This window comes from Sturnus vulgaris, chromosome 5, assembly GCF_052056855.1.
Source record: "Sturnus vulgaris isolate bStuVul1 chromosome 5, bStuVul1.hap1, whole genome shotgun sequence".
Classification (NCBI taxonomy): Eukaryota; Metazoa; Chordata; class Aves; order Passeriformes; family Sturnidae; genus Sturnus; species Sturnus vulgaris.
Genome location: NC_142247.1, coordinates 24,377,004 through 24,397,621, shown reverse-complemented (window position 1 = coordinate 24,397,621; position 20,618 = coordinate 24,377,004). Strand labels below are relative to the sequence as shown.

General features: G+C 38.4%; 1 protein-coding gene across 2 annotated transcripts in view; it reads left to right on the top strand.

Moving 5' to 3' along the window:
* Positions 1-20,157, top strand: part of TMCC3 (transmembrane and coiled-coil domain family 3) — a 132,537-nt gene extending 112,380 nt beyond the window's left edge. For both annotated transcript variants that reach the window (XM_088165065.1, XM_014889307.2), the window contains exons 2-4: positions 9,701-10,599; positions 12,079-12,214; positions 14,844-20,157. In XM_088165065.1, the coding sequence (XP_088021191.1) occupies positions 9,701-10,599; positions 12,079-12,214; positions 14,844-15,146 (1,338 nt within the window). In that variant the 3' untranslated portion in view covers positions 15,147-20,157. The remainder of the gene's footprint in view (positions 1-9,700; positions 10,600-12,078; positions 12,215-14,843) is intronic.
* The last annotated feature ends 461 nt before the right edge of the window (positions 20,158-20,618 follow it).

The window sequence follows — 20,618 nt, the reverse complement described above, 5'->3', positions numbered from 1 at the left end:
CACTGGCTGAAGTACTACTTTGATGTATTGTTTTAATGTGGACATGGAGCCTCTTTAAAGAAGAGGATTTGGGGACATCTACTTGTAGAGGCACACTCATCTTCATCAAGTGTTCTGTTTGTGTCTTTTTATTGGAGAAGTTATCTTTTTGTGTGAATTCAGATTTGATTGTAACTATGAGTTGATTGTTGGGGTGTAACCTTAAATACCATGCCAAGAGCAGGTTCTCTAGAAGGTGCACAGCAACTGGAAACTACATGGATATGAGATTTTCTGTGGGCTAGTATTCACAATAACAGTAATTTGATGTATATTTTACAACATGTTTTTAAAAGCATATCTTTGCACGTGTATATTTATATAAAGAACAAGATAGTAAACATACAAATAATATTTGAAGACTTTCTCTACAATGAGGACAATTGTAGATCTATTCATAAATGAAAAGCATCACTTGTTACTTTAATGGCATAGTCACATGACACACTTTAATGGCATAGTCATAGCAGTTTCTACTTTTCAAAACAATATTATTTATATTAACTTGGGGGACAACATTTCATTTTCTTCCAGAATGAAATATGCAAAGAGCAGAAAACTGTGGTTCTGTTGCCTAATGCTTTATATTGCCCCTTCAGTGAAAAGAAAGGAAAATATTTTTGCTATTTTAAAAATAAATTTAAATAACGAAATGCTTTAAAGTTGTGTTGTTGTCATCCACAGGAGGTTAAATCCATTGACTCTGCAGAGAATTTTGGTTCTTAATGCACTGCAGTTAGGATGTTTTCTCCAGAGTTAAGTCAGAGCAGTATTAATCAGTTGTGTATAGTGGCTTAAAATACCATTATTGCAGCAGTGGTATTGAATAACAAATAACGTACATAATGTGCATTTGTGTGATTCAAATTTTAATTGTCTTTATTTGCCCAATGAAATAAGGAATTTTTTAAAGTAGTCTTTTAAATAAAACTTTTCCTCTCTCTTTTCTTTCTTTTCTGAGTTTTTTGGTTTTGTTTTTGTTTTTTTGGGGGGGGGGTGTTTGGGGTTTTTTGGATTTTTTTTTTGGGAGGGTGTTGGTTGGTTGGTTTGTGGGGGTTTTTTTTGTGGTTTTATTTTGTTTCGTTTCTTTCAGGTTTTGTAGATTATGAAGTTTTTGATTTTTGGTGGCTCAATCTTCATGCAGTTCTTTGCCTTTGGGATTATTTGTGGTTTGGTACAAATACAAGCCTTGGATATCAGGTGTGGAGCCAAAGCATGCACTCATATGTGTAATGTGGCAAATAGTGAAGGTGTACTTGGGTTTATAAGTAACAAAGGTTTGATAAAATACAGTTCCTTGTTCAAGAGATGTACTAAGTATTGTGGAGAGGTAAATAAGCTGCTTAGTCATGTAATGTGGTAAAGCAGGCCCTATCCTTAAAAAAAACAAAACAAAACTAAAGCTCCTGGGTATAGGCAGAACTGCTGATGTAACAGATACGTATTTTTGAGATTTGATTTTATCAGCCCAGCATGGAGAGATGCAGGGCAGGGGGAAAGGAAGAAGCAGGCAGGCTCTTTTGAGTAAGCAACTCAGTTCATGTACAGGACAAGATGTGATTGTTTATATGCTCAGGATGTGCTGCTGCAGCATTAACGCAAATGGAAAGATCCTATGCCTGATGGAGCTATTGTTCTCTTGTTTATAAATGGAAGTTTTAAACAAACAAAATCCCCATGTCTTGAGTCTTTTGCCTGTGATGACCAGTCTATATGGATTTAGAGTGTTTTGTCTCTCAGTGGTTATACTTCCAAAATTCTCTGGTACTGTAAAGCCTTAATGTTCCTTTTAAAAAATAGGTTTTAGGCAATGTTGACAGCTCAAAGCAATAAAAGTAATGAATTAGACTAAAATCAACATTGAGCTGTGGTGTTGATTTTTGTAGCTCTGTAAATTACATATTTAAAATTTCCTTAAAGTAGTCTTCGTTTTGGGGCAAGGAAGACTTGGTTGGTTGTTGACAATGAACTTAGATGAGAGAGTTATTTCTCTGTAACTGAAGGCAAGAAACTTCATTGTATTTCCTGGAATTTTCTTGTATGATTTTACAGTTCCAGGAGCTGGGATTCCAGAAAATGCTTAGACTGTCTGAATAGCAATGAAATTAAGAGTTGACTGTGGAACAGAAAGAACCAGGTGGAGGGAAAATGTGACCTGCTGCAACTTCATCAGTATAGAATAGTGTGCGATGAGAAGTTAGACAATGCAGTGATACAAAGGAAAGTATACTCTAAATCACAAGTGGTGAGAGATCAGAAGCATATGCTGTAACTATGAGAAGTGATTAATCATAGCAGGTATGTAGCTGGCTTTTTATCAAATTCTCATTCATGGAAAAGGATGTAGTAATTGAAAATGTGTAGCAGGCTGAATTTTCACAGAATGTTTCACAGCAGTCTGGAAACATTCATTATTGCCATCTATTCGAACATCTTTAGAAAAAGAAAGCTCAATACTGAATGGAAGGGGAAGAAAAATCCATAAAAGCTGGGAAGGGGGAAGGGAGAGCACTTATTAGAAGCACTAAAAGTAAGTTGGACAGTTAATCTAGAAGGGATACAAAATGTCTGGCATCACTCTTCAAAACCATGTCACCCCACACTGTTTCATAGTGGTAATACTTTGGGGGATTTGTGTCATGGGAAAGGCACTCTCCTTTTTGGGGAATAGGAGTGCAGGCTTCCTATAAGCACTGCTTGATGAAACCACCCATTTAGCACCTGGAGCTCCCAAGCAATTTCTTATGTTGCTGTGTAAACCTGAGACAGAAGGAACATGCATATGAGTTACATTTATTTTGAACTGAGTTAGGAGAAGGTATTTTATTTACTTGTTTTTAATTAATTGTGCTTATCTAAAGAGGAGGACTGATCTGAAGCAAAATAATTAACCAAGGGGTGTGGAATCTACCTTTCGCCTGCTTAAGAACTCAAGCTTAATAAATGCCAGTATTGGTTCATCACTGTATTTCTTCTCTAGACAGGATAGTGATTTTTGTTCTTTTTTTCTTTACACGACTGCTGGACAGTAAATGGAAAGTAACTTGTTTATTTTTATAGAGGCATGTTGCTTTCAGATTTTAGTGTCTAGGCACTAAAAATTATTTGTATTGGAGCAGTTTGCTTATGTCAGTTTTGTGCTGCCAAAAAAACTGGAACTGGAGTGAGTGTGAGTTATGATACTGGAGACTTTTCTGTGGATATCCTCGGGTTCTGAAGGAGCTTAGCTTAACAGGTGTTACCAGTGAAGGAGAAAACTGCTTCTTCCCCCCACTGTTCTCTTCTCCCATTGGTCTAATTTGAAATAGTATAATATCTAAATACTTATTTACACCAAGCTGTGACCTAGAAAGTTTGGCTTTAGCTCAGTCCTTTAAATAGAAATTAGAGAAAAGGTTCTTTCTGGGGTCTTTCTGGCTTGAACTGTAGGATTTGTGTAGGTATTTCTGGCATGCCTGTAGGATCTGAGGCAAAGCAACTTTGGTGTGAAGTTGACTGTTTGGGTCACAGATTAGGCACGAGTATTCAGTCTTGGCCAGATTAGATCAAGGGAGTAAAAGCTGTATTACTAGTCACACCAGAACTTCAGTGCATGTGCTTTCTTGCAATTGCTTTCTACAGAGTTTGTTTTATAGGATTTTCAACTTTAGATTTTTTTTTTAATTTTCGGAGGTTTTTTTTCACTTAAACTAAAATTGCAAGTACATGTATATCTTTCTTGAGGTACCTGTGCTTACAACTCTGTGTTGCTAATGAATTAAAATGGAGGGAAGGATAGGTGATCAAACTGACCCTGAGAAGGATTGGATTCAACATCTGACATCTTGCCTAGTATTCTTAGTAGTTTAATCTATATCTGAGGTCTTGCTGCAGTTGCTTAGTAGAAAAACTGACCTTTTATAATTACCAGACATGCTGGCATAGTGCAGAAAATTTTCAAGAGGATTCAAATCTCTACCATCTACTCTGCCCCTGTATGATGTTTTACTCATGGAATGGCCTTGAAGTTTCCCAGCCTTTGAATATTGAAGAGCAGATACTTGCCAAAGGGCATCTGGGATTACCTTTGACTCATATCTGGAATAAACTCTTAATGTGTGTTAGTGAAGTCCCTTACAGCTTCAATGTTTTTTTGAGGGGAGGGGGGGAGTTAATAGTAATAGAATTGTTGATTATGAAAGAAACCTTCAGTTATTTGACTCCATCAGCATTTGCTGGGTGGTCTCAGACAAACCACTCAGGGACTTCCATTAACCCAGTAAAAAGTAGAAACAAGTTTCGCTGACTCCCTCCATTCCCATATACTCTCAACCCTCTGCATGATTATTAGCATGGTATTCTGAGTGTAGCTACTTCTAGATGTAACTATTAAGTGGCTCTGTAAAAAACACAAGCAGAAGGTGTTTTGCTGTAACATACTGTACAAAAATGTTGGGGGCTGATTTTATGTAACTTAACATGTTTTATGATGATTTAGCTCTATTATAGGACTTCCATGAAGGAATCTCATGTGGATTTTAGAAGGAACAGAGATAGAGATGTAAAAGTCTCTCTCCAAATACATTTCTGCTTTGGAATATACTGAAAACTTATTAAAACTCCCTCTTCATGTTCTTTTACCCGTTGGAACACCTGTGCTTCTGGCATATGCATATTTCTGATAAAAAGAGAATTGTTCCTGATGATTTTTGTTGCTATTACCAAATTCTGAGAGCTTTAAGGCTGCTGTAATCCTATTTTGTATGCTCCTTATGGGATTCTGTTTCTAAGCATTCATAAGAAACTCTTTCAAGAGAGACTTCAATTGTCATCATAAGCTTTTGTTTAGCTTGCACAGCTATGACTGGTGATGGCAATGAGGTTGTTCAGAGAAAGTAAAAGAAGGAAACACCTGTAAACTGAACCTATTAAAATAAATAAATCATTTTGTGTCTTCATGATTTGTTTCTGTTAGTGAGGCAACCCAGAGATGTGAGCTTTCTGGAACCTGATGCATATATGCATCTGTCTTTTAAATCCTTTATTTTTTTCTCTATGCTTTTTAAAGGTACGTTTTAAAAGGGCATAAAATAGATCTATGACCTAAAGAGTAGAGTTCAGTTTGATACCTTAAACATAGGGGGCTTATCTCTCACTTGTTAGTGAAGAGCCATTGGCAAAGTGAGTGGAACATGGGATGTGATTCATCTGAGCAGCCATGGGATGTGGGTTGCACTAGGGTGGGTTGCATTGCTCTTTGTGCTCTATTCAGTATAAATTTCTTCTCCCAGATGGATCCCACCCAGTGGGAAGTAGTAAGGTCTTCTAGGTCTGCTTTCTATTTTCCAATGACCAATACAATAAACCATTATACATGATATTTTCACCTGTTCAGCAGATCCTGTCCATGTGGAATCCCTTTCCAACAGTCTTGCCTGTGGCACTGAGGAACATGGGTCCTACTGTGCTCTGGGCTCATTGATAGCATGGCCTGCAAGTCTGACCTTTGTGCTGCTTTTGCAGACAGTAAATGAAGAAACATGTGCATCATTATGATGCCAATGAAATCCCTATCCTTGCTTCCGTGACTGGGTTTTCAAATCACTGTCGTGCTCTGAATGCTTGTTTTTGAATGGCAGGCTGCCTATTTTCCAGCCTTCCACTTTACATTTAAGACAGAAAGTAAACGTGACAACAAGTGCAGTGAAGGGTTCCTAGCAGTGCACCTGTGTTCATTGAAGCAAGCAGTGATTTTGCTGTCTCTTCTGAAGCTCTGGACTTTGGCTTGGGATGGGTCACATGGATAGCATGGTCAGGCAGCTGGAGATCTGCTTGGCTCCAGGGAAAAAGGGGGATTGGGGCTTTATCTCAGAGAGTTACCTATCTAGTCATCTGTGGTGCCAGGCTCTGATGCAGGCAGGGAGCCTAAATTGCTTTACTTGCATAAATCACTATTGTTAAAAGCTCGTATTTCAGCAGCACAAACATTGCTATTAGTTCTCAACTGGCTTTGTAGCGAAGTATGTATGTGAACTCCTCCATAAAATACAGTGGTCTTTTTCCAAGGCCCAGGTTTCTTTTTTCAGGTTAACATCAGCTATGGCTATCCCAGGACCATAGGCAAATTGGTTTTTCCCCTGCTTTTCCTAGAAGAGAGATTGAGGGCATGTCTGGTATTTCCTCAAACTATGGGCTAGTGCTCTGACTTCCTGTCTACCTGGTGGTACCACATGTCTCAGGACTGCTGCTTCTCATCTACTGCTAATGCCCAGCTCCCTATTAATTACCATTATATGAGATGTGTATGATGATTCTTTTTCCTTAAAGTGCTTCTCACTTCCGAAAGGATGGCTCATCCATTTTAACTGTTGGGGCTGCTACTCTATGTAAACGTATTTTTCTCTTGACAACCACAATGAAAATCTTTTAAAATAAAATAAAAAAACAATCTCTCAACAATTTCTTTATTATTAACAGCTTGGTGGCCCTGTGAGATGCTGGGGACCCAGGAGTCCCAGAAGGAACAATGGCACGGATGGCATTCCTTGTTTCTTCCCGTAGCATAGCTGGAAGAGCACTCACACGGTTTGAAGGAGATGTGCATTCCCTGTCCTGCACTGGGAGGATTTCAGCCTGCATCCCAGGAGAGGGCACTAGTCCCTGCAGGGATGAGGAAGCATCTCAGACTCCTACTGGCAGTCTTGTGCTCAGTATAAAGAATGAGGCGTTCGATACAGCAGGAAGTGAAGCTAGTTCTTCTCATCACAGGATGAGACTTGCAGAAGAAGGATTTTGGCTAGGATTTGAAGATGGAATTCTGGTGTCTTGGGGTAGCTTTAGTAGCAAGCTATAAAACAATCACAAATGGATCAAAGTAGAAGAAAGGTGATAGGCCACTTGTCTAGACATGCCCAACTCCCCCACTGTCTGCTTGCTTCTGATTTAAAATAATGAAACCAAAACCTCCCAAAACCCCTAATTCCCACAAAACCCAACCAACGAGCCCCCCACCTAAAAGAGAAATAACTCCACTCCACACTACACATCCCTTCCCCAAAAAAGGTGTATTACATCAGCAGAGGATTTCAACAGCCTCTGTTGCTTGACCCAGCCTTGCAACATGATGGCAGAGGACACTTGCCATTTTGTCCAAATACAATCAGGCATAAAAATATGTTGGGTATGACTTTTTTGTACCCTTAGTGAGCTTTCAGTCCAGTAAATAAAAAATCCTACTGCTAGCAGTGCTTTGGGAATTTAAACACAATTCTTTTCTAAACTTTAGTGAATTTGAACTGACCCTATGATTGGTTTTTTTCAGGAGCAGATTTGCTCCATGCTAACAGATTTCCTCATGTCCAAAAGCACAGCAGCATTCAGCAGATGTATTCCTTCAATGCTATTGTTCTTTTTATCTGTATTGCTTTTGTGACCTTGAAGTTTCAGGAAGGCAGAGAAGGCTGACCAATAGAGAGCCCTGTAAGGGAGAGGACATAAGGGAGAAGTGATCTGGTTTGGGCTTGTATCCAATTATTACAATACATTTCTAGACTATTTTTTACTGAGGAAGTAAACACTGCTGTGTAAAGGTTAGATATAGACCCACCCATTCCTGGAAGTTATGTACAGTTTGTCCTGAGTGACATCAGTGATGGATCTGTTTTGTGTGTATGTACAATTCTGTGACTAATTACAGTATCATTTTGTGCCAAAGCTTATTAAAAAATGTCGTAGGTTGTTTCAAGAAATTCTTGTTTTATACTGAGCATTTGGATCCATACCAAATTTTTTAACAAACTGTTAAAGTTTATTATCTCTTGGACCACAGCACTGATTTAATCCCTGGGATAGAGTCTTAAAGTCATCATTAACCAATATTCTCCAAAAGAAATTGCCAACTCCAGAACTTTTTCAGTATGCATTTTTCAAGGGCCTTTTTTTTTAGGTATTGGTGAATTTTTATGTTACCTGCTTTGTGCCCTGAGTGGTGCAGTAGCAAAAGACAAATCAAGATAAATCTCCACTGTAATCCTTGGTAACCTATAAGGAAAATAATATAAAGTAGTAGAGATGATCTTGTCTGTGAGATGGTCAGATCCAGATTTATAGGTGCATCACCCCCTCTCTGTTTGTACCCCAGCCTGGTAGGGACAGAGTAGTTCTCCTGATCAAGGTGTGCACGATGTATGGTATTAACAGTAGGACATTTTATCTGGTTACTGGGCTTGTATTTTAAGAACAATACAAGAATCCTTGAGTGAATTTCCAAGAAACCTACCAAAACTGTACAAGGATGGGAAAACAAACATTACAACAATACCTAATGATGGGCTTATGGTTTTTTAATCAAGAAAAGATTGAATGGTGATCACTGGACATGTACACATAGGTCTGCTGCATGATCTTCAGTATTATACATAATAATAAGCACTGTAATTGGAAATCAAACTTTTAATATCATATCTCAGACATTTTGAAGAGTAGTTAAAAGAACTAAGAGTAGTTAAAGCATTTCACAAATGCATCTTTAGGAGATACTTTGATAGAGCTTCTGCCTTGTCTCTGCAATGGTCTTGCCTGAGGAATTCAATCTATTGGTTTCCTTTGGTATTAAAGCTCTGAAGACCCATTATGGCTGGAGCATTTGTTAAGAAGTCTCTACAAGCATGGCACTATGGCAGCTGCAATGAAATGCACTTTCTTTTTCACACAGGCTAAACCAAGATGATAATAGGGATGAAGCTGTTTTGTTTAGATTATTCTTCTCATGCCTCTCCCATAACTTTGACTTCATACAAGGAAACACTTTTAATGTTTTGGATCTGACTATCTTGCCTTTCTGTTGAGAAAGATAAAATCATCTGTTGTGGTCAGTGTTGTGACTGAGTTGCCTAATTGTTTTTGTTGTGCTTCCAGAGGAACATTTAAGGTGTACAGATCCTATACGTGACTGAATGCAATTTTCTTTCCTAAGTTTCTTCCTGTAAATCCCACTCAGTGAACCTCCTATTAAAACAGAATTAGCACAGCAATCAAGTTGTTGAGCACCTTCATCGAGCTGAAGAGTCAAATATAGGCCAATTCTTTCTCTATGCTCTCTGCTTCAAAAAACAGCAGTTGCTTCCAGCTTGCAGCATGCACTAAATTTTCAAGACCTTTCTTTCAGCTAGTTTTGCCAAAACTTTGAATTGGGGAAGGAATTTGAATGGGATGGATCAAAAAAGGCATTAAACATGGGAAAATATACTGAACAGTATAGCAATGATGTAGAGGAAAAAAATCTGATTACATCTCCATTGATATTTGACCACTTCTAAGAAAAAAAACAGAGTTGCTATCAGCCATGGTCTCCTTGAAACTCTTAATAATAAACAATATATTCAGGAACCTTTTCTGACTAGGTATTATTCTCCTTCTTTGGAAAACAGTAAGTAATTCTGTAAGCTATTCTGAATCATTTTCTCTCTAATTCATCTTTGTTTTTAAGAGAGACAAGCAGTTCCTTGGACTGTTTATTAACCTGTAGAAGTCAAGAAAAATGCTACTTAATTTCAGAGAAAAGTTTATTATGCTCTGCTAGTATAAGCTACTGTGGACTTGATATATGTGGAAGGGCAAACCAGATGTTTGGTTTTAAAAAACAGAATTCAGATTCCATTTACCTCCTTTTCTTTTCTCTCAGGTGGAAAGACATGACATGAATACCCTGAGTTTACCACTTAACATCCGCCGTGGAGGTTCTGATACCAACCTGAACTTTGATGTACCAGATGGAGTCCTGGAATTTCACAAAGTCAAACTCAATGCAGATAGCTTGAAACAGAAAATCCTCAAGGTTACAGAGCAAATCAAGGTTGAACAAACAGCTCGAGATGGAAACGTGGCTGAGTATTTGAAACTGGTAAACAGTGCAGACAAGCAACAGGCTGGGCGCATTAAACAAGTCTTTGAGAAAAAGAACCAGAAATCTGCCCACTCCATTGCCCAGCTGCAGAAGAAATTGGAACAGTATCACAAAAAGCTCAAGGATATTGAACAAAATGGATCTTCCAAAGCTACCAAGGATACTTCCAAAGATAACTTGAAAGATGTTCAACATGGAAAGTCTCGTAGCAGTGGGCACGGAACAGAGAGCAGCAAGTCGGGTGTGCCGGGTGTATCTTTGACACCACCTGTCTTTGTTTTCAGCAAGTCTAGAGAGTTTGCCAACCTGATCCGAAACAAATTTGGTAGTGCAGACAACATTGCTCATCTCAAAAATACCCTGGATGAATTTCGGCCAGAAACGAGTTCTAGAACCTATGGGGGCAGTGCCACCATTGTTGCCAAACCAAAATATGTTAGTGATGATGAATGCTCAAGTGGGACCTCTGGATCAGCGGATAGCAATGGGAATACTTCCTTTAGTCCTGCTGTGGCAAGTACCCTGGACAGCCAAGGAAAGCTTTCCATGATTTTGGAGGAACTAAGGGAAATCAAGGAGACACAGTCCCAATTAGCTGATGATATCGAGAATTTAAAAACCCAATTTAAAAGAGACTATGGCTTTATTTCCCAGATGCTACAAGAAGAAAGATATAGGTATTTTTTTTTTAACTGTTCTCTTGAAATGACTTTTGCACAAGTATAGAAACTATTTGGAAAATGTGTGTGTGAGAGAGAGAAATTTCAGAAGCAAGTGAAAAAAATAATTCCAATTAATATCTGGTACCAACATGTTTAATTCCTTCCAGCAACTGAAAATACACGTAGAATATTTATATTTCCTATCAAATGGTGTAGTGTCCTTTGCCTTTTGTCAAAGGCTGATCAGAAAACTCTCTCCTCTGTCATAGTTTTTATGTGAATTATGTGAGTACTGTGTATAGGAGATGCCAATGGTTTTGTAGCTGGTGGGAGGATTCTCATCTAATGTGACTCAAAAAAGTTAATCAGTCTGTGGTATAGCAGAAGTGACAGACAGCTGATAAGTATACCCTTGACTTCTGAGTACCTTGGCTGAATACTTCTCACACATGTTGCTATCTTGTGGATGCAGTGTCAGCCTGTACCCTGGTGTAGCATAGAGCTGGGAGCTGTAGTTTTATGTGCTGTAGCACAACTTTGTCTTGCATTTGTTACTTGACAATTAATTCCTTTATCATCCTCTGTGAGAAGTGGATGGTATGTTCCACAGAGTGCTTTCACCTGCTGTACCTATATCCCATTTTTCCTCTGGCTTGTTAAAGTGACAGTCAATTCTTGAAGTCCTTACTACACCAGTGGGCAAAATCTTGGTATGAAGGGCAATATTTCATATTTCCCTTGCTTATAGTTCTCGAAATGCAACGAAAGGCTTGATACCATGTGGTAATATAATAGGGAGGAAAGAACAATGAAAGTGGCCTACTGAACTCATGACTTGGTTTCAGGAGAAGGCAGAGTGACCTTTTCTGACAGCTCTCTGCCAATAAAATCTCAAGCCTCCTGCTACCCATTTCTAGACAATTTTGCCTCCATCATTTTTGTGCTGACTGCAGTGTTTGCCTGTTTGTATGTTAAATCAAGTGACAAACTCACAAAAAAATTTCTAGTTTGCTGGTGATTTGATTGAACTGCTTTACCATGTAGAAGCATGCCAGAACAGACTGTACATAAATGGCAGAACCCTGCAGTTGTGTATGAGAGAGAACATATTTTTCCTGTCATTACTGTTGAGCTATTAACTGGCTCAAACTTACTTACGAAACCATATCTTCTGGGCTAAATGAAGACTGAAAAATAAGAGTTGGATATCCTTAGGCACTGTTTATATTTCATCTAATTTGCCAATGATGTACAAATATTTGCTTTTTAGCACCTACTGCCAGCAAGAAGGACTCAAAAAAGGCTTTCAGATTACTGAATAAATGTTTGTGGAAGGTTTACAAAGTTTTTACTGATTTCTATATGTGCTTTGTAATGCCAGTCAGATGAATTCATCATATACTGAGAAATTACCTTTTAAAATGTGCAATTGTTTTCATGATTTGGCATTACTTGAATAGAAGGCACTAAATTTAGACCTCTTTTCCTAATAAGATACGAAAGACTGGAAGACCAGTTAAATGACCTCACTGACCTTCATCAACATGAGACAGCAAACTTGAAACAAGAGCTAGCCAGCATAGAGGAGAAGGTGGCGTATCAGGCCTATGAGCGATCACGAGATGTCCAGGTACTTATATTCCTTATCATAATCTTCTTACGTTTTGTAGAAGTCTTGTACCCTGAAACACTCACATTTTTCTACATCTTTTAAAATAAGGAATATGAAGAAAGATTTAAACCCATGTTTACTCTGTTTTAAGGTGAAAACCCAGCACATGGAATCAATGACAGTCTCCATTTCTTTCTCTGGATTCAGGATTTTTTTCTGCTGGAACTGATGCTATAGCCTAGGCAGACTTGTGGTTGAAGAATGGCCTGTTTTAATTTCTTTCACAGAGGAGGAAGGAATTGAGTTTCGTTGTATTGTGTGACCTAACACTCCTGACAATGTCCTGACACAAACTTCTTGCTCAGACTTTCTCCAATATGTAGTTGCATCGCTGGCAAGGTCTATTATAAATTCAGTTTAGGGTGAAAACTAAGAGAGCCGATTTATAGACTTGTAGATTTTCCAGTTATAATTAAAGAGTTTAAAGCCATGGTCACAACAATCTCTATAATCAAAGCTGTAGGGTGTCTTCACCTTAGTGATCAGCTGTAGTCATGTCTGACTTAAATCAAAAGCTAATAATAATGTCTACAAGTATGTCCTGATAGCATGTAGTTACCTATGTACTTGAATATTTATATACAATACAAGCACTTACATAATGCATAATATTTCTACTAAAAGTCTGAGGAAGTGGTGAAAAAGGGTGACAACACAGTTATGTCTTACCTATTCATGAACAACTGAGGAATGCTCAAAGACTGTCTTCATATTGGCACAGATGGTATAAGAACCTAAAACCCGACCTGTATAAACCTGTGCTCACATTTCTAAACAGAGAGAGTGTGGGCAGTAGGATGATCACAGTTTCCTGAGTTAGGAAGCTCCTGGGAACAGAGTGGGAAAGGGATGGTACTGAATCTAAGCATATCATAGGTTTCGTTGTAGGTTTAAACAAGAGAGGTCTCTCACAGATTTAAAGAGGGCTCTTTTCTGTGAAGGCATCTTGAGAATGTAAAAACATAATGAAACTTGAGTTATCCAGCAGAAGGGCAGTGAAATATTTCCTAACTCATTAGCAGAATCCTGGAGGGGTGTCAGAGACTCCTAATTGAAGTGCTATGTTGATACAACCTTGTTTCTTTTATCTCTGTACAGTTGGGCCCGTTTAAACCTATCTCTTTGGGGCTTTGGAAAATTAGCTAAAATAGAGTAAAAGGATTTAAGCTCTGGATATTTTGAGTGACGGCCTAACTCAGTCGCTAAAGGATGTTTAAATACTTGTTCAGCCTCTCAATGTAGAGCTGCATGTATCAGACTTTTGCAGCTGCACTTTCTCTAAAGCAGCACAAGACAATTTGAGGATAACTTACAGTCAGTATGGAAGAAAGACCAGGGAAGTTCATTAGTGTCTAGTGAAGAACATGCCTGAACCATAACAGATTTTGTGCCACCCATTAAGAGCTGTCTTCTATATTGTAACTAATTCCTAGAGCAGTGAAAGGAGGCGGTCTTGTGTAATTCACGGTGCCACACTTTCTGTGATAACCTTGGTGCCTGGCCAGTCCTTGGTAAGCCAGTTCAACTTGCTGAAACAATGAAGAACTCACCCAGCAAGGGAAAGCTGGTAACTCTCTGGGTGTTCATACACAGAAGTTTGGTTTGAAACAGCTTACTGTGTGATCAGGTGAACAACCTTGCTACTGCAAGGAAAATATCTGGAGTTTGAGAATGGAGAAGAAAGTAGGGATGCTGGAGTGTTGGTTTTCTTTGTCACACAGTGGTAAAAGATTATGTCAAGTTGATCAATCTCATGAAATTACAGCTTTGCACCATGCTACGCAATGGTCCCCAAATCCCAACTCCAGCAAAAAGCTGGCATTTTGGCAAATAAGTGAAGCAGTTGGAAGTCTTCTATGTTTTGCTTTGGGAGGACTTAAGCAGGGGGGTAGTGTCTTTAGGAAGCATTTTACTCTAAGACCACTTTTAGTCTATTCTCAAGCAGAAGAGAAAGGTCTGCTTTCTTCAGAACAAATTGTGAAGCAGAATAGATCATGTGAGAGAGAATCCCATAAAAGCATCTCCACAGTTGTTCCACTGTCTTCACAGTGACAGAGGGAGAAGGCCAGATCTCACAAAGGACTCAAGCCCAACATTGTAGGATGGGTAACTTTGAGAGCAAAATTAATGTAGACCATAGAGGCAGTGTAAACCAAGTGCTACATGTTGGAAAGTAGATTTAATTACCAGCACAGCAACCCCACCCTAATGTTTTCTATAGAATATACAAAGAAACTAATTTTCTTAATGTTTTGATGCAGTGAGAGTTGCTGTGGCAACAGCTTTACTAGTACTTTATATCAACAGTATATATAGGAAACAACTGCCACGAACATTAAAGTTACGATATTTTTTCCTGAGCATGAAAAAAGAACAAACTTACATTTTGAACAGTGTTGTTAGACTTGATTATGCCTCATTCAGACATATATGTGCATTTATTTTTTTTAAAAGTTGGTGGTTCATTGACATTTTAGTCTATAATAAATTGCACTTCTAATCTAGCTGATGGATGGCTCTGCAGCTAAAATGTGAAGAAACATTGAAGGGAAATATGGCTGCCCTAATTCTTGTTTTCTGTCTCCAGGAAGCCTTGGAATCATGCCAGACCCGAGTTTCCAAACTGGAGCTCCATCAACAAGAACAGCAAGCACAGCAGTCTGAAACAGTTAATGCCAAAGTGCTCCTGGGGAAGTGCATAAATGTTATCCTTGCCTTCATGACTGTCATCTTAGTGTGTGTTTCTACTATTGCAAAGTTCATTGCTCCTATGATGAAAAGCCGTTTTCATATCATCTGCACTTTTTTTGCAGTGACGCTGCTGGCAATATTTTGTAAAAACTGGGATCATATCATTTGTGCTATAGAAAGGATGATTATACCAAGATGAAGCTGTTGGACTGGCTGTTTATTTATTTTATTTTTTTATTTCTTATTTTTCCCCCTCTTTCTTCCCCTCCCTGTTTTTTAAGCACTGTGTGTATACCAATTCTGGTGTAAATATATAAAGTATACTTGTTGGCAGTCAGTTGCCTGTTAAATCTGATTTTGTCTAACTGGCTGTATCTGTGATGAACTGCTCACTTAAGTCAGTCTTCTGCCTTAATCCAAAAGGTTTTCCACTTTCCAAACCCCTACCCACGAAAGATGGTATGATTATCTGGGAGGGATCCCAGCAACTACGAGTGTCAGGTGTGCTTTTTACTAGGCCGAAGTGCAAAGATTGTGATCAGGAGGGAGTGCCATAATGTTTATCAGCTCTATTAGACTGATAGTTAATTTTCTTTCTGAATCCAACCAGAGTGATAAGCCAAACTATGCAGTCATGTGTATTGATAGTTCTAGATTCTAAATTAGTGGGTATCATTACATGGGATTTTGAGTTTTCAAGACTAACAAAACTTGATGTTTCTGCTAGTAACTTTTTGCACAGAGTTTATTGTTTGCAAATGAGACCAGTGATAACTATTGACCACAGTTAGTAGTTCTGCAGTTAGTTGTTCTGTCCCAGCACTGTTCCTTATCACATTTGGGAAATACATATGGCATAAGACTTCCAAAGATTGACTGAATTGAATTATAAGATCCCGAGGCAACTTTGTAAAGGAGTAAAGAAGCAAGTAACTGGTAAGTAAGTTGTCATCCACACCAAAGCACTCACTTGTTCAAGGCCTGCAACCTGCAAGGGGAAAGAAGTACACAGAAAGGCAACATTGAGGTTAGCCTCTGTTAGCACTGAATTATTGGGGTGTTGTAAGTGAATGCAAAGCATACAGGTGGTGGGACCCTGGGTACAGTGGATTTCTTACTTCTGTCAGATTAAAGAATGTGGCAGAAGTATGAGGGAACAGCTTCTTAAGAGGAGCAGGAAGTTTAACTTCTGTAAATATAAGAACTGTAGACTGTCTCATCAGACATTCCTGAAGATAATGTATTAACATGCAGTACCACTAGTAGGAGACAGGGTTGGGTTTGTTTTCCCACTGGAATATATTTTACTTGATTTAAGAACTGCAAAAAAATTTCCCTGAAATCAGCTTGGCTTTCAGCCATGATGTAAAGCAAGATCTTTATTAAAAATAAACAAACAAACAAAAAACACCACAAAATAAACCATCACAACCAGAATTCTTCTCCATTCTCCATTAAGTAAAAAAATGAACAGTGTTTCCAATTATTTGATGTTCAGTGTTAGTAACTGTGAAAATAATTGTCATGACGTATTTTCTTTTCAGTTGCAGTATTTTTTGTGCTGGTATTATGGGAGGGAGGGCATAGTTTGATGTGTATATTTCTTTTTAACCAAGTGCAATAGTTGGTGAAGACCTTATTCTGAGGAAAGGGAGTGGGTGAGGGGAAGACAGGGAAGAACTTTGACATTTTACCACAGTCAGATAAACAGTGAATTGTTACTATTTGTGGCTTCAGGAACTGAAGAAAGGACACAATTAACTTAATAAGTAATGATATAACTCAGCATTTAGAAAACGCAATTAAAATACTTACAAATATTTAAAGAATTCTTTATATATGCTAAGTCTTTGAACTGAGAATCAGGAAGGATTGTGCTGGAAATGGATCAGATCAGACACAGCCATGTTATCCTAACCCAGCCTTACCTCATCTCAAGAGGGAAGTGGAATGGAAACCAAAAACCAACAAACAGGAGCTCAAACAAGACTAACAACTGGTTCCGATCCTAAGAATGCTGTGACTCTTCATGGTGTTTTCTTGCTGTCTTTATTATCTCCATTCTTCTCTTCAGCTTGCACAGCCAGCTTATGCATTGGCCTCTTGAGAAAATAGTTTAGCATTTTGTTAAATGGGTTAAGAAGGGTAGATGTGCAAGAAAGGAGTGCCATGTGTTTACATAAGAAAAACTCCTTTGCCTGTTGCATGATTATAAATGTATATAATCCTCCCAGTGCTATTTCATGTAGTTGAAATGTTACATCAGGTAGCCTCAAGGACAGGGAGGGAAAATGTCAGTATTTTTCTTATGACAAAGTAATTATTGGTGTGGTACAGCCTGGGATTGTGAAAGCTTCTGCTCCAAGGGCAAATCATTACTATTCTGGAAGATGGCCTCAGTGTAAAATGAGGGTAGAATCTAAAATCGATGGCTCTACAAAAGATTGCTCACTGTCGTGATAGAATCTGACTGGACCTAAATTCTAAATTGGAAACAGGAAGGTCTTGCATTTCCATATTGGCTTTACACCTGGCAGGGGACACAGTTAGTTATGTAAATTAAAACAACCTAATTGGTAAATGAGTGCATCGCTTCTCTGGGTTATTTTCTCTGCTAGGTTTAAATCACGGAAGGATGTGACATACAACAAGAAAATAATAAAAAATGTAAAGTGAGGGGCAAAAGCCTGCTTTTGAGTGAAACTCTTGTAGTTTTGCACAGAGACTGCAGTGCCAGGAGCTCTGCCATGTGGAAGGCCTCCCAAGGAGGGAGGTCTCCCATCCTGCCTTTGCCCTCCCATTTCCTATCTTGTGCTAGCACTGGTATATGGTGAAGTCTTCCATATACCATGCCAGATCACTAGACTGGAAGAAAAACCTGGTGAAAGAGGTGGATGATTCTCCACATCTGGAGACTTAGAGGGCTGGTAAAAAGGTGTCTCATGAGTATGAAGCTGGGATTTTAAGGGAGATGAGCCTTTATCTTCTTGTTGCAGTGAGTCATTAGCTGTCCTTAAAACTGGGCTCCAAGCAGACTTTCTGCAGATTGTTGGGGCAGCTGCAGTGTAGAAAAGTTCTCCCTACCTTTTTCCTGCAGGGAACAGATACAAACGGCCCATGGGGTGGGACAGGCTAGCCAGCTGTGTCTATACTTGGGATCAAGACAAGGCTGGTGCCTGAGCTAGCCAGGGCTGATGCCTCTGCCATTAGCTTCAGTATGGGCATCACTTCCCCCCTTTAGGCTGGGATTATGTATTTTACATATTACTGTGTGTATCTGGCCTGCAGTCTGAGCTCTGTTTCCTGTGAAAGCATGCCTAAACCAACCCAAAGAATTGCAGTTCTCCTAATGAGAACTCTGTTCAGCTTCTCAATCAATTAACCGTGTTCTGTCAGGATACCATTTGCTTTTATATTCTCATACAACGCATCATATACATTCTTAGGATACTTCTTACACCTACTCATCATGAGCCTCTAAAACACTCCCACTTAACAAAAGGTTGCCAGACAGTGTCTTTTCTGCTTGGTGCTGCCTGCTAGACAAGTATTTCCCTTCACTTTGGTAGTAGTTCTCTGATGGAAAAGCCCTTCAATAAGTTGTTAATACCTGTTCTATAGGCTTTTGGCAGCTTTTGCTTGGAGGTTTTTGGAGATTCGGTTTCTTGTGAAAGTTTGCACAATTTTCCTGATTTCTCCTATTTCAGCATTTACAACTAAACGAGGTTTCCTCTAAAAATTGTCTAAGGGATCCCTCTGCTAGCTTCAACTATAACTCCATTATTGTTGAAAGCCTAATTAGTGATTGGCAGGACTGATCAAGACCCAGTTCAAATTCCATCTTCTTTCTGCTTTACACTATATGCATTCATGCAACTTCTCATTTTATTCCACTCCTGTTATGTCTGTTTGCTCTAAATTCTTAGAGGCACTAAAAAATTTCACTTCATTTTTGTTTAACATCAAAATGTTTGTGTTATGCTGTGCCTCTGCTGCAGGACATCTATCAGTATAGATCTGATGTCTGCACTCCAGGAAGGATATGTAAAAGCCAATGGTTTTCTTTGAACAAGTCATGACTGCTTGTTTGGGGAATAGCAATGCAAAAGGTGAAGACAATTTGCTGTAGGAAAGATACATGATCCACTTACCAGAAGTTGAAGCTAGATAAATCCAGTGTAAGCATAAGGTTCAGTTTTGCAATCATAAGGGTTGCCAGCTAATTATTAGCTACTGAATGATATAATAAACGAGGACTCCAACATTTGAATTAGTTCAGGCTTATGTTTGATACAAAGTTAATTGCATAATAACATCTAGTGCTTTCCAAAATCAAAATCCTTGAACAAGAAATTCAGAAAAGAAACAAGAAGACACAGAAGCTTGTAGTTTATTTAGAAGGTACGAAAGAAGATTTTCTTGTTTGGTTGTTTTTGATTTGGGAAACCCTTTCCACTGTGATAGAGACATTTTACTGCTGGATTCAATGATACAACAGAAGATAAACACAGATTAATGTAATTAAACATTTTAATTTCAATAGCAGAATTTAATCCTTTCTGAAAGTCCATCTAGGACTAGCAATCAGGCAAATTTTTTCTCCACTATTTTTAATTAACCAAATATACATCTGCTTTCTTCATTCACCATCATGCCAGAACATGGCCTTTAAGCACAGGAGATTATAAAGGGCTTGTTTTCAGATAAAGTTGGAATGATCTCTCTGATGCTAATTCTGCACAAAGTATCAGACAATTTTACATTGCAACAGTGAAAGACTAAGAAAAGTTTTATTTTAGTCAATGAAATTGCTTATTTTCCCTGAAAAAGCCAACTGAGATAATGCTGTATATAAGGACTGCATGAGGCCAAGTCAAACTGTCTTGTATGGTTGATTTCTTGTATGTTTAGCATATTAATTTGTACTGTTGGAAAGTTTTGCACAAAGCCACCTTTCCTTTTTACCCCGGGAACCTGGGTCTGGTAGTATCAAGGTGTACCAAAAATTACCTGCTTTTATTGACTAAAGTTTATAGTCTTGGTGTGTGACCTGCAATGTTTCTCATACTATTTCCATTTTGTGCAGCACTGTGGAAAGATTCAACTATGAAAATGTAATTTTTGTATATTTGGTTGTGTAGTCATGACTGCCTCTAAGGTGCCATTAACATTTTTTAAAATAAAAATATTTACATTTATTTGCTGATGAACATTGTCTCCTAAACTTTGTCTGATCACTCAAACCCCTATCAGTTTTCGTTTCTCAGTAACAAATTATTCAATTGACAGTGATAAAGTTAACCCATTGAGCCCAAGGCCCAGTTTTAATATACTGACAAATCTGAGCATTCTGCTCTGCTGCAATTTTGACCAAAACCCGTTGAGTTTCACTTACAATTGTGACATGGCAAAACTACAAATATCAAACTAGGTATCATCATTGCTTTTATGCATAGTTTGTGTGAAATTTGTTGTGTAAATGCCGTGCTATTGTGCCAAGCAGCTGGACTCACTTGGGATTTTTCTTTTTTTTCAACTTAGAATTAGAAACTTTAAAAGTATTTTTATGTTACTGTCAGAAACCTTGGTCACATGTGCCAAAAAACCCCCATAGCTGGCATAAAGCCAAGTGTTTGCATTTATTATTCATAAAGCAGAGGTCTTGTCAGCT